Below are 13,901 nucleotides of genomic sequence, written 5' to 3'. Positions count from 1 at the left end.
TGTTTATATGTATATATATGTATATGTGTGCATCACGAATGCAGTGAATAAAAAGAGACTCCTCCTCTTCAATTATATCTTTTATACATCTTCCTTTACTCTTATAAAGTAATATGGAACCAATAAAAGAGAATGATATAGTATTCATAGAAAACAAGTTATCTCTTTAAGCATATCAAGTAAATTTATATTTATATTCTAGAGAGAGAGAGAGAGAGAGAGAGAGGATTTTACAGCTATTCAACATTATCATATATTATTATTATTATTATTATTATTTTTAAAAAAAAAGAAAAGAGAATAGAATAGTATCTTTTATATAAATACTTTCTATGTTGAAAATAATTTCCTTTTTATTGTTTCAGCCTTTTCTAAACGTTGCTGAATAGTGTCTAATTGATTAACAATCTCTTCATCTTTATCAAACATTTTTAATACTCTTGAAGATACATCTCTTACCAGACTACTGGCAGCACATGTCCAGAAATCTCGAAGGTCCGTTTCATAAATATGACATAAACACGTTGTAAGTCTATCTGAGGAGACAGTAGACATATCTAAAAACGTGGTCTTTGTCAACGTCTGTTCACTCTCCTCTTTATCATTCATCTCTGTACTAAAAGGTCTAAATAACAGGATCTTCACCATATTATGAATCATATGCATATGCATCTTAAGGCCCAACCTAGATGATTCTGAATCAGCCAGTGATGTGTTCCATTTTGCCCATTCTGGTAGCTCTTGTTCCCAGAGTTCAATATCTCTTACAAGTGTAAGGACCTCATCTACATCAATCTTTCGTAGCGTAGGTCTATCTGTCATGCCTTCTCTCTCATCATCCACTTGATAGAATAAGGAAATGACTTTATTGAGTAACGACATTAACCTGGCCTCTAATACGATACCTGCTTCCTTAAAGGACGAATCCCAACGGCTCGGCTCCCTCATCTGAACTGCCGCCTTCCAAAGCTCCATCATCCCTTCCCCACGTACCTGGGGTACCTTGAACCTAAAGGTAGCTGAATACACATCTAAATAAAGTAAAGTGGCAATCAAGATTTGCCAGGCGGGCTCTTCACTCTTCCAATCTGAATTACAGAGGACACGAAGTGCGATGTGTACCATCGTGTCTGCCTTGAATTCTGTACAGGCAACTAATTCTGTTTCGATCCAAGCTAATAGAATCGCACATAGGATAACTGGGTAAGGTGATAACGCATCTCCTGTTTGTAATACTAAATCAAATAGTAACATGGTAGCATACTCTGCACATTGACGCCAAAGTGAGGTCGGCAGAGGTGGGAAGACAAGGCTAGGATCAGGTGGTAATAAGGTGATGGAGACAACATAGGCTGTCAGGATACAAATCTGTAAAAGTGGGTCATGTTGATGATCTAAAGAAGATGGAGCTGGCTGTGGTGCATAGTCAGGTAAATACATTTTAAGTTGATGCATAAGGATAACTAGATGGTGAGGAATAGGTCTAGATGAATCACCCTCCTTTTCTAACCATTCATATCGCATATTAAGGTGCTTTATCATTTGTGGGAAATTAGATTGAATAAGTGTAATGAATGGATCGGCTCCATCGAGCATGATTTCAAATGAAGGTGTAGCATTTGCTGTCTCTTGTTGTAAAGAAGAGAATAAAATAGTATTGATAATGTTGGGTGCTGTGTTTTGTAAAAGTGAACGAGTAGAAAATACAGGCACGGTTACTAGATATTCATCTTCATCTAATTCATCGTCCTCTGTGTCTTCAAAATAACCTTCTGCATCTGGATCCCAATTCTTTGGTAAATAACTAGGTCCAAAGTCACGAATAGTTTGTCGTGAAAGTGATTTTGCAAATTCGTCAAATTCATAAAAATTTCGTGTGATGGCGTGAATAGATAATCCATTCGACGTAAGTGATATTGACCAACCTGCTGGTTCTTCTGTCGATAGTCCATCATTCTCTTTTCCTTCTTTTATTACTTTTTGCCTTTTATTGTCATGTGCACAAACATCTTCATCAACTGAGCTATAACTTGTAGTCTTGTCGCTGTATGATGGGTGATTTAAATTCTTGTCTTGTTCATTTATATTTTCATTCTTATCTTCATTCAAAGATTGCATGTATTTAATCAAGAATTCGCCCTCTAATTCTCGTAAGGTATCATAGAGATTAAGAACTTTTTGCGACAAATCTGTTAGATTTGGTGGTGCATCTGGATATTCACACTACACACAAACGAAAAAGAAAAGAGAAAAAAAAAAGAGAGAGGGAGGGAGAGAGAGAAAGAGAAAGAGAGAGAAAGGCGATAATCACTTAATAAAATAATCGAATTATATATATTTAGTTTATTTACATACAGGTTGATTTGAACGAGCACAACGAGTACAGGTAGGTCTTGTCTTTGAACATCTATAAGTTAAAAAAATAAGTCAGGAAAACTTTTTTTTTTTCCTTTTGAGATACAGTTATATATATTTATAAAGGAAGAGAAGAATAGAGAAATTAGCATTTACTTTGCTTTCTTCTTTCTACAGCGTAAACAACTCAAATCTTTATTAGCAGGTGTTGTGGGTATCGAAGACTTGGCTGTCTTGCCTGCCATTATTTATTTATTTATCTTTATTAAGAAAGTCCAGCTATAAATTAGTTGCTACAATTTTAATTATTCGGAAGCATTTAACGACTTTTTTTTTTTTTTTTTTTTTTTTTTTCCTCATAAAAATCCGTTTTTGATATCCGAAATGACGTCGAAAGAAGTAAGAAAAAAAAAAAAAAAGAGAGAGAGCATTATTTTTTATTCTAACGTTTCTTCAAGCAATAACACTATTTTTAATGAATAATAATAAATCTAGTTTAGGGGAAACTGTTATTTTATTGATTTCTTCTATTTTCTTTTTATTTTTTTTATACGTTCTTCTTTAGCAAAGAAGAAGAGAAGAAAACTTGAAAAAAATAGAATTTACCAAATTTAGACTTTTTTTTTTTTTTTTTTTTTTTTTTGTTGCTGAAATTTTTCATCTGTGATTAGTAAAATAAAAAGACAGCTGCCGTCAAATCCTTTATTTTTTTTTATTAACTTTGTCTTTTGGCTAGAAGAACAATATCATTCATCTGGTGCCGTGTTGTTATATTAAAATACGTTAAAGGATAATTATCAACTATTTTTTTTTAACTAACAGCGATATTTTTCATGTTTAAAATAAGAATAGATTGAATGTAACTTTTGCTATTCAAAATCTATTTGTAATATTTATCCACGTATATTCCTCCTTACTTTTGTGGGAGGAAACATGAAACGATTAAAATTATGACACCTGTGGAGTCATAAGGGGCCTCCCTTTAGTCTCGATCTCAAGGGGATATTATTTTAATGCTACAACTGTTTTTAAAATTTTACGATTTCATATAAGAAAAATGCACAATTTATATGAAAATAGTAACGTGATTGATTATTTCATTATTTAGCAAAAGTCAAGGACGCATATAGATCAATAATAATACACCTTAAAAGTAAATGTGCATAATAATAATTATAATAATAATAAATGTATTCGAGAAAAAGGAAATATATTTCTTTTTACTGATCTCCATTGATCCTAATAAATGTATATGTGTATGCATATGTACATAATTCAATACAAAGTAAGACTATGCACGCATTCTAACCAGAACTACTTTTATAGACCATAAAAAACATATACACATACACACACACACACACACACACACACACACACACACACACACATGTATATATATAAAAGAATTCTCTTCGACTTTCTTGTCAATTAAATAAATATAAGAATCGAAAAAAAAATAAAAAAGTTATTATCTCTCTCTCTCTTTATCATATCATTTAAAATGCCAAATTTACATAAAAGGAATTTTTCTTCAAGTTTTTATGATGTTGGATCATTTTCAAGTCTTGCTTCACAAGCAGCACTTTCATTCTTTCATTCAAAGTCAACTAGTCTTACAAACAACAATAATAGTCCCTCTCAAGAAATGATGAATGATATTTCCATAAGAAATTATCCTAATAGATTACCCTTTACAGAGATAACTCCATTACCATTTAGACCTTCTCTATGGAGAGCAAATACTACTGATCTTGAAAGGGGGCCAAGCACTAAATCAACTGCAAATTATAATCCCAATGAAACTCGAGATAATAGTATTGCCACAGCTATTAGTATGCGACATGCTGATATTATGGTATCTCGAGATAATCCACAGCATTTTCATCAGCAACAAAGAATTAGTAATATAAAGAGTGATGATGAAGAAACTACAAGTAATACAAGCAAAAGTGATACCAATGCTATAGTAAATAATATTCATATGTCAGAAGAAAAGGATGAACTCTTGTTTGAAAAGAAGAAGAGTATCATTATTTTATTAGGAAGATTACTTTTGAAATGTGGCTGTCCCTGTCATCGAGTAGTATGTACCAAAATAAAATAAACAGTATTATAGATATACACATATTTATTCTTAATAATAGGATGATACACTTCAGCATACATCAGCTTTACTAGAATTAGATACATCCTTTTCATTTTTACCTGACTCAGTATTGATCACATTTACAAACAGAGAAGATAATCAGTCTATTATGGTCAAATCACCTCAAGGTTATGATAATGGCAAAATTGCAAAAATAAATGATATCATGAATTACTTTCATAAAGGTGAAATAGACTTGGATCAATGTTTAGTTTTTCTTCATGAAGTGGCTACTGCTACTCCTACATGTGGTATCTGGTCAACCATTTTATCTTTCTCATTTAGTAGTTTTGCTGCTTCAGCTATGATGTTTGATGGTACTTGGATAGACGCTTGTATTAGTGGTATACTAGGATTATTAGTAGCTATCCTTTATATCATGTCAACCTATTTTCCTATCTATTCTCGTGTATTTGAAATTTCAGTCTCTGCATGTGTTGCTATTATTACAAAAGCAATGCATTCTTATTGCTGCTTTACAAGTGTTGCTATGTCTGCTATACTCATTTTATTACCTGGATATACAATGACCGTAGGCGTGGTAATTTTTTATTTATTTATTTTAAAAAAAAAATATTTATTCAATAATTACTTTTTATCCTTTACATGAGCTATATCAATTTTATACATACATTATATTATATTCTGTATTATATATATATATCTATATATCTATATATCTATATATTATCTATATATTATTATATATATACATACATACATACATATATAGATCGAATTATCCGCAAGACATGTTACAACAGGTATTGTTCGATTAGTTTATGCTGTCTTTTACGCATTTCAGCTTGCATATGGGTTACAAATAGGAAGTAGTGTCTATGATGCTATTGATCCTGGCTCTCCTGATGATGGTTTCTGTACTCAAGACTCAGTATCACCTTGGTTTTATATCATCTTATTACCTATCCTTAGTATCACAATTGCATTGTCCTATGGCTCTTCTCCAAAGCAATGGATCTCTCAGACTATTTCAGCCATCATTGCCTTTTGTATAACTTACTTTCTCAATAAAATTATTCCAGATGGCCAAATTGTAGGTAGTATCGCTTCTTTTGCTATAGGACTTTATTCAAACTTTGCATTAAAGGTAACCGGTGAACCACCTATAGCACCACTCTGTGTTGGTGTGACATTATTAGTACCTGGAAGCATAGGTTATTATTATGATATATATATATTTAGCTTATAGAGTAGAGTGATTATCTAACATTTAGTATGTATTAGGCGTTCGTGCGGCTTATTCTGTATTACATCAACGTAATGTTGTTGACAGTCTTTTTCCAATGCAAATGCTAAGTATCGCACTCGGACTATCTGCTGGATTATTTGCTGCTTCAATGATTGTTTACCCCTCAGGAAAAAAGAAATCAATGTATATTTCTTTATAGAACGAGTAAACTTGATAATATTATTACTTTTTTTTTTTTGTACTATTAATATAGAGGCTTTCATATATCGTACTGTATAATAAACTACTTTACATTTTTACATGTTTGCAATTTTTATTATTATTATTATTATTAAGTTCTAATCTGAGGAGGAATCACTATCATCATAACTTGCTAGTAATGATAAAGCACCAGCACTACTACTATTTGATTTTGTCTTTGACTTTTCATCATTATCTTCTTCCTTTTTTCTTTTCACCACTATAACTGGACTCGCAGTCTGTTTTCGCTTCTTGATTATATTGACAGGTTTAAATGAGGGGAGATCAACAGTTGGCATTGTTTTATTGACTAGTTCAATAGCATCAGGTTCTTTTTCATTTAACTTACGAACCTGCTGTCCATCTGCACTTTCAAAAATAGCTTTTGCTTGTCGTTCATCCTCTTCTTCCTCTACTCTAATACGATCATTAATTTCTTGTTTATCTTCGGCTGAAAAACGATTCAGGATTTCATCAATATTTACACGTTCCGATCTTGCATTACGAGTACGAATTTCATCGAGTGCATCCATAATATCCATCTCTCGTTTCGAATCCAATGTACGATCTTCTAATGATTTCATTGGATCATCAGGTTCTTCTTCTGATCCTGATTTCTTTTCATCTTCTTCTCTCCATGGTTCAAAATTTCGACTAGCGCCATTTTCAGCAACATAGTCTGTATTCTTTGGATCTGTCTTGAAAGTAATTTCTGCTGAACATCGTGGACATCTAAAAATAATAATAATAATTAAAAAAAAAATAAACATAATTTTCAGTATGATGTGGATTTGAAATGTTTACCTAATATAAAATCTATAAATCTTGATACCTAAATATGTTTCTCCTTCCACAGTTTCTTTTCTTGCATTAAACTTTTTCCCTTTATAAATATATTCACCACAACTTTCACAGCGCATGGAAAAGGGCGACATAAGACGAACCTTATGCTGCTGATCCTTTGGCTTTTTTCTATTCCAAAAAAAAAAAGAGAAATAGATTAGAGTACATTCATACATTATAAAAATAAGAAAAAAAAAACAAAGATCGATCAACTTACTGTCTTGGAATCTGTGAAGGATCAAAGTTGGGGGGAAAGTATTTATTTAAGACCTTACGTTCAGACATTTTGGTTTATGACTTGAAAGGATGAAGGAAAAAAAAAATAAAAATAAAAATAAGAGAATGGCAAAAATAAATGAACAACTGCGGAAGTTGAAAAAAAAAGTGTATACACTATTGCTTGCCAATGAAAATTATATCAGGATTATTTTAAAGCATAATCCTAAGAAGAAGGTTAAGAAATATAATTTGGACCAAGTACACAGTAAAAACCATACATACAAAAATACATTCCTACTAAAAGTAACTTTTCTATACCAAAGAATTCGATTAGCTCTCCAATTCTTACACTCATTGAATAAGGTCACCAATACATTCGTTTTTTTTTTGTCTTCACTCTATTATTCTTTTTTTTTTTTATCTTGATTCCAAAGGGGAATAGGAAGGGTTTAACCTTCCCGCTCCACACTGTGTAAACCTATTCAGATAACTTTGATGTACTCAATACTTTACTTCTAATAAGGATTTTTAAAATAAAATAAAAAAAAAAAGATTTCAAATATATAAGACGTAGAGAAATCTCGCGATAAATTATACAGATTTATGTTATCCATCATATACATGCACACACACACACGCATATATATAACATTACATAAAAATAATAAAACTCTAGACGTACTAAACTTGCATTAAATTTCAAGCAGAATTAAATATTATATTAAATAGTTTTATTAGAAATAAGATAAATAAAAACTAATGTATACATTCATTCAATCATTTGATCTTTTTTTTTTTTTTTTTTTTTTTTTTTTTTTTTTTTTTACTACTGTAGTATATACTATGTCTATATTAGTGTAGATGACCTATAAATATAATTATGATTATTATATAAAGCAATAATAAATATTCTCCTTTTGACAAAAGAGATAAAAATGTTTTTACCATAATTTTAATTTTACATAAAACATGTAGGCTATTTTCTTCATATATGCAATGTAGTGCAAGTGTATATTTATATACATCTTTATATACAACGATTTCGTAGATTAATAATCAAAGTCACTACACCCTATGTTAATATACAGAGTATAATAGAGTCGTTGTCATTAGGCATATGCTAGATTCAAGCTTATTATATGATTAGTTTTATATACAAACAAGTTGTCTTCAAGTTAATAATCTACTATTTTTTTTTTTTTACTAAAAGAAAGTAATATCTTTTTTTTTTCACTTGTAATATATTATGTAGTAATGTAGGCTTTATAAAGACCCGATAGAACAATAGCTTGACTCAATTATAATAAAGTCAATAGATCGACAGAATTTATAAAAGCAGCAGCAGCAGTAGAGGAAAAAGCTCCGTTTAAATAAAGAAAAAAAAAAAAAGGTAATTTGATTCCAGGTCTGATTAATGAGTTTGTAGAGTTTCCGTAAGCCGCATAGCTTTCTCTAAAGAGCTAGCTGGGGTGAGATGCTCATAGTCATTTCCACTTAGCAGAGTCGTGTTCTAACATACCTGGTATAACTCGTTATTTATACCGGAAAGTAGAAGCGTCATGAAGATCCAAACAAATAGAACTATTCTATATATAAGGGATACTACCAGCCCAAACTATCAATCCCTCATATATATATATATATATAAAGAAAGGAAACTACATTTATACTTTTTACTCTAGTTTAATGTCATATTTGATAGAAAGAAAGTATTATAGTTATGTAAGTGTTCCTTATTGCTTAGAAAAAAAAATACAGTACAATACTAAACAAACTTGATTCATTTATATACACATAGTAAAATAAAGATTTTGTCCCTATTTTGTCTTCATTGATAATAAAGCTTAAATATGACTAGAATCAATATGAATTTTAATTATCAGTAATAACAACTTCATTCTCTACTCTGGCAATATATATATATATATATATATATACATGTATACAAGTATACGTATATATATAATATAATATAATCCTTATATCTGTATCAGTACATTCAATAAAACAAGCTACAAATTAAATTTACTTTTATACGAACATTAACAAAAAAAAAAAAAGGAAATCACACAATAAATTTAATTTGAAACAAGTGCAAAACAAATCACTAAAATAGGTGAAAAGTAATAAAACACACACACACACACACATACATACACACACATACACACATTTATTTTACTATAGTAGTGTAATTTAAGAGAGGATATTACTTTTTCCTTTTTTTCCCTCTCTCTCTCTCTCTCTACTAACTGACTAATAGTGTATATAGTGTTGAATTAGGTAGGATACTATTATAGAATAGATTATAAATAGTAGTAGTAATAGAGGGTTATATATCATATTAAACTAGGAAACAAACAAACAATAAAAAAACTTCAAAACCTTGTATAGACGAATATTTATAAAGATACATTCTTTATTTATTATATTATATTATATTATACTATATTATACTATATTATATTATATTATATATATATATATATGTATATATGTATATACTTATATATAAAAGGTAATTATTTCATTAATTATTATTTGTAAAAAACTGTTGTTGTTGTTGTTGTTGCTGATCATGCTTAGAGGGTGTATTACGTGGAATAAAGTTAGTGTTGGGTGGTTGTCGATAGTTGCCAAGACTTAACTGACTAAACGCTTGAGATGCTTGATTAACATGAAATGTATTAGATGATTGTTGGAAAGAGGGTCGATTACCAGTATTAAAATGTGTGTCTAGTATTGGTTCAGGCATCGATTGATTTGGTTTTAAACTTCCTGAAGTAGTAGATGTATCACTATATGGATTAAATTCTGTTGCATTTGGTGTCATCTGCCCCATAGAAGGATAAAACACGCCATTATTATTATCATTAAATCTCTATTTATATATATATATATATATATATATATATAATACTATATAAATAAAGACTTTCATATATGTATATGTGTTATATTTACCATCATGTTAATAGCATCTGTAGCTGTATTAGCTCCATAACTAGTAGCAGCCTTTCGGCGATTAGTTGCAGGTGGACTTGTCATAGAGCTTGCTGTAGAAAAACCAGTTGATCGGCGACTACCTGGAATCTGAGAAGGAGTATTAGTGGACCAAATATCACTAGTAGATGAAGTAGTGGGCATCGCTTGAGGGAATCCAAAATTGGTGGTGGGAGGAGGTGGCATTGGTATCCTTTGATAACGATAGTTATTAAGAACAGCACGTTCTTGATCAGTCAACTCCATGGGTGCATCAAAGATAGCTCGGATATTGTTTTCACCACTACCGTTCGATTGGATAGATGTAGAAGTGGATGGTATCGGTTGTTGCATTTGAGAATTCAGGGGCATCCAACTATTGTTATCAAGAGGATTATTTGTTAAACTAGCAGTATCATTTGGGAAATTGAAGAATTGATACACTTGTGGTGGAGTCATGTTAGTGGAAGCATTATGTAAGCTACTATTAGGGGGGGATGTATAGATAGTATCGTCAGATGATCGTACCATAGATACAGAAGAGGTTGTATTATTGCTGATAATGGGCTGTGATTGGTATTTTAAGAGCGAGGAAGAATCAAGTAAACTATTCGTATTCGCTTTACTTGAAGAACTTTTTTTGTGAGCAAGCAATTGATTTTTTTCAATCATACCAAAGAGAGTATCTACAGTCGTATTCTCGTAAAGAGATACATTTTGATTATTTAAATAGTCAATAACGATCTTTAGTGCATCCTTAAGAGATGTCATCACTTTATCTCGAGTCATATGAAGACGAATAAATGGACCCCGTTTGCTCTCCAAGTGTGATTCAACAGATATATTAAAATCTTTACGAAGCAACTCAACTACTTTTTCTCCAAAAAGATCCGACTGAATCGCGTCTGTAAAAGCGGAGCTTTGAAGCACATGCAAATCATATGACTCAGGCACAATGCTTTCCATCATCTTATAGGCGGTAGACATATGGGCCTCTGGGCCAAGCAATTCAACCTCATTATTAGCAAGTTCAGCATCAGGCCAAACAACTTGAGTATTTGTCTTTTTGACAAGTTCTTCAGTAATAAAACTGTTTTGATATTTATGAATTAAATCCCGATGATAGCCAAAAGGAATTTGAATCATCTCGACTATATAGTCGCGGTCTTTAGGATGAATTAATTCCATGACAGCATGACGCAAATTATCTAAATTAATTTGATTTTTCATCGGCGTACGAGCTACAACGTTGTCTTCATTGTTATAATAACCACCGAGAGATGCAAATTCTTCTGTGTTTGAAAATTTAACATAGACACCATATTTCTTCATAATACGTTGAATATTTTTGCCACCTACACCGATAATACGCTTATGATATGACTCTGGGACATAAAATGATATTTCAGCAGGCAACTCTTCTTGAAGTAACGTAAGACCATCCAAAGCCTTAGTGAAGCTTGTACTTTCAACTTCAATGACAAAATTGTAATCATTCATGAAAGGTATAAATCTAATCTTGGCGCCTGAAGTTTTCATGATTTTATTAATTTTTCCATTTTTTTTCCCAGAGATAAAATCTCGTTGATCATTTGAAGATTCAACACGGAAAATAGTATATTGATGAAAGACTTGAAGGAATTGCATCTCCTGGAGCCTCTGGTAAACATTACGAATGGCACGTTCGGGTCCAAGTACCTCAATACAGCTAGGATCGGTCTTGTAAATCACTTCAGAGCCAGATATTTGAGAAAGTTGAGATACAAGGTTCATAAGGTTAGAGATAGAATCAAAAAATGAATGAGCTCCAGTTGAATCATAAATTGCACTATCACGATTATTAAAATAGAAGCATGCCTCGTAAATATTACATGCTTGAAAGTTAAGTGCTCTTAATGTACGTTCTGCGTTCACTCGATTTTCAGCATAAACAGTAACACGATTATCTCCAGAACCAATGGATGGAAATTCAATATAAGCGCCTAGAAGGAGGGAAAAAAATTTTTTTTTATGTTAGTTTTAGAAAAAATAAATAAATAAATAAAAATAAAAAAAGAAAAAGAAACAAGAAGAAAAAAAAATATAAATAAATAACTAAAACATTTTACCATTGTCATGCATGATTTTACGCAATTCGTCGCGACGATATAATAAAAGCCAATCTATTTTTCTTGCATAAAGTGCAGTATCTTTGTGATACATTGATTTTGCCTGTCAAAAAAGGAAATTCAAGTTAATAATGATAGACATATATATAAAAAAAAGCCAGTAAATGATTTACATACTTTTTGAATAGCAAGCTTATTTAACATATCTTTTACACGTGAGACCTGATTAGGTTCACCTGTAATATAAATGACAGATCGAAGATCTTCCTGATTATCTTCATTTTCACCGATTGTATTATTATTTGAGCTGTTATTATTAGTGATAGGATTATAATTGGTAAATGGAGAAGGAAAATAGATATTTGTTGCAGTTTCTTCAATAATTGGTAATAATCCGGCTCTTTTTCTGCCGCAAATAAGATATTGTAGTTTTAAAGGTAATCGAACAATTTCAGTTTTAAACGATTTCTATTACGTAAAGAAATGTGTAGACAATAATGGAATGTGATTTTAGTCGGGGCTTAATTGTATGTTTTTTTTTTTTTTTTTTTTTTTTTTTTTTTACAAAAATATTTCAATTTTTTTTTCCCTAATTATCCTACCATTATTTCGTCAATAGCCACAAGAACACGCACTCGACATATTTCAACTTGAGAAGGAATACCGATGATCTCAATGGTTACTTTATTATCTGAGATGAGACTTGAATGATTAAGTTTTTCGGGAATAACATTGATTTTTGTGTTTAATTCTTTTTGCAACTGATTAAAACGATCGGTTAATAATTGTAATTTGGAAGTAGGTGGTATGTGAATTAATAATTTAGTCTAAAATAAAGATTGATTCCAAGAGTTATTGATCATTAAAATAAAAGTAAAATGTTAATAAAAATTATATCGAGTTTTCCTTTCTTTTTCTCTCTTTATATATATATATATATGTATATTCTAACCTCAAGTGGACAGTTCTGAAGTAAGTCGCCGCGAGCTTCCATTAAAGCTTGAGTTGAGCCAGTCAAAGAAATATTAAATTCGATATTATTGCAGTTAATAATGTTATTTGTTGTAGTATTATTGTTACATGTATTAGAGCTTTGCTGTTTTGTTTTCGTAGTGATAACAGATATTTGGCACCCTCTTGTTGACATAATTTTTTGACATGTTTCTTTCAAGTTGGATACAATCATTGTTTCATCCTGGTTGATATATTGAGTGCATTGACTCGATAATGGAGGTGCGTAGCTAAATGACAGCGCAGCCATATATTATTAATTAATTATAATATGTAAAATATGTAAGTATATGTAAATTAAAAGGTGTGTTTTTTTAAAGAAAAAAAGAAATATGTATATAGATATTATAGGATAAAATATGTATATAAAAAGTGTGTAAGTGTATATATATAAAAATATATGAATAAAGATATATATTATGTGTATATAAGAGCTAAGTGTATATTAAATTTAGATATGTCTAGAGACCGTATAAAAGGAAAGTATTGAAGTAGAAAAAAGAAAAGAAGAAAAATATTATATGTTTTTTTTAAAAAACATGCGAAGGAGAGTTTAACTAAAATAATAATAATAATAATAATAGGAAAACAAATTATGAAAAAAAAAAAAAAAAAAAAAATATTAAAAAAATTAAAATATTAAAAAAAAAAAGAGGCTCATAGATGGTGAGAAACATGGTGAATAAGAGCAAGCCAAAGATATAAACACTGTTGTTTAGGGACGTTCTTTGAATTTATGGTACATGTCCAATCAATAGGTGCTATTTCAACTTTTTTCCGATAA

The 13,901-nt window shown here is 30.5% G+C and overlaps 5 protein-coding genes across 5 annotated transcripts; 2 read left to right on the top strand and 3 right to left on the bottom strand.

Annotated features, from left to right (window-relative positions):
• Positions 1–296: 296 nt before the first annotated feature.
• Positions 297–2,665, bottom strand: BX663DRAFT_515170 (uncharacterized protein). The gene is made up of 3 exons (XM_051528395.1): positions 2,512–2,665; positions 2,356–2,407; positions 297–2,223 (listed from the first exon to the last, which is right to left on the bottom strand). Exons 1-3 carry the CDS (start codon positions 2,598–2,600, stop codon positions 331–333), a joined length of 2,034 nt encoding a protein of 677 aa, XP_051381156.1. The 5' UTR covers positions 2,601–2,665; the 3' UTR covers positions 297–330.
• Positions 2,666–4,339: 1,674 nt separating this feature from the next.
• On the top strand, positions 4,340–6,060 carry BX663DRAFT_475603 (uncharacterized protein; the record flags this gene model as incomplete). The annotated part of the gene is made up of 5 exons (XM_051524247.1): positions 4,340–4,441; positions 4,503–5,045; positions 5,238–5,679; positions 5,750–5,941; positions 6,009–6,060. 4 exons carry the CDS (start codon positions 4,340–4,342, stop codon positions 5,911–5,913), a joined length of 1,251 nt encoding a protein of 416 aa, XP_051381155.1. The 3' UTR covers positions 5,914–5,941; positions 6,009–6,060.
• On the bottom strand, positions 5,999–7,435 carry BX663DRAFT_475601 (uncharacterized protein). The gene is made up of 4 exons (XM_051524246.1): positions 7,299–7,435; positions 7,015–7,239; positions 6,759–6,926; positions 5,999–6,686 (listed from the first exon to the last, which is right to left on the bottom strand). The coding sequence occupies exons 2-4, from the start codon at positions 7,080–7,082 to the stop codon at positions 6,053–6,055; spliced, it is 870 nt and encodes a 289-aa protein (XP_051381154.1). The 5' UTR covers positions 7,083–7,239; positions 7,299–7,435; the 3' UTR covers positions 5,999–6,052.
• BX663DRAFT_515166 (uncharacterized protein) lies at positions 7,075–7,435 on the top strand (the record flags this gene model as incomplete). Its single annotated transcript, XM_051528394.1, has 2 exons — positions 7,075–7,239; positions 7,299–7,435. Coding segments are annotated over exons 1-2 (176 nt in total), but the record flags the coding sequence as incomplete, so codon positions are not given.
• A 2,050-nt stretch (positions 7,436–9,485) lies between these two features.
• Positions 9,486–13,726, bottom strand: BX663DRAFT_515164 (uncharacterized protein). Its single transcript, XM_051528393.1, has 6 exons — positions 13,059–13,726; positions 12,709–12,933; positions 12,284–12,574; positions 12,107–12,209; positions 9,981–11,980; positions 9,486–9,897 (listed from the first exon to the last, which is right to left on the bottom strand). Exons 1-6 carry the CDS (start codon positions 13,365–13,367, stop codon positions 9,547–9,549), a joined length of 3,279 nt encoding a protein of 1,092 aa, XP_051381152.1. The 5' UTR covers positions 13,368–13,726; the 3' UTR covers positions 9,486–9,546.
• Positions 13,727–13,901: the final 175 nt, after the last annotated feature.

The sequence above is a fragment of the Cokeromyces recurvatus genome, assembly GCF_025118155.1.
Source record: "Cokeromyces recurvatus strain NRRL 2243 chromosome Unknown BX663scaffold_19, whole genome shotgun sequence".
NCBI classification, from domain to species: Eukaryota; Fungi; Mucoromycota; class Mucoromycetes; order Mucorales; family Mucoraceae; genus Cokeromyces; species Cokeromyces recurvatus.
This window is presented reverse-complemented; position numbering and strand designations above follow the sequence as displayed.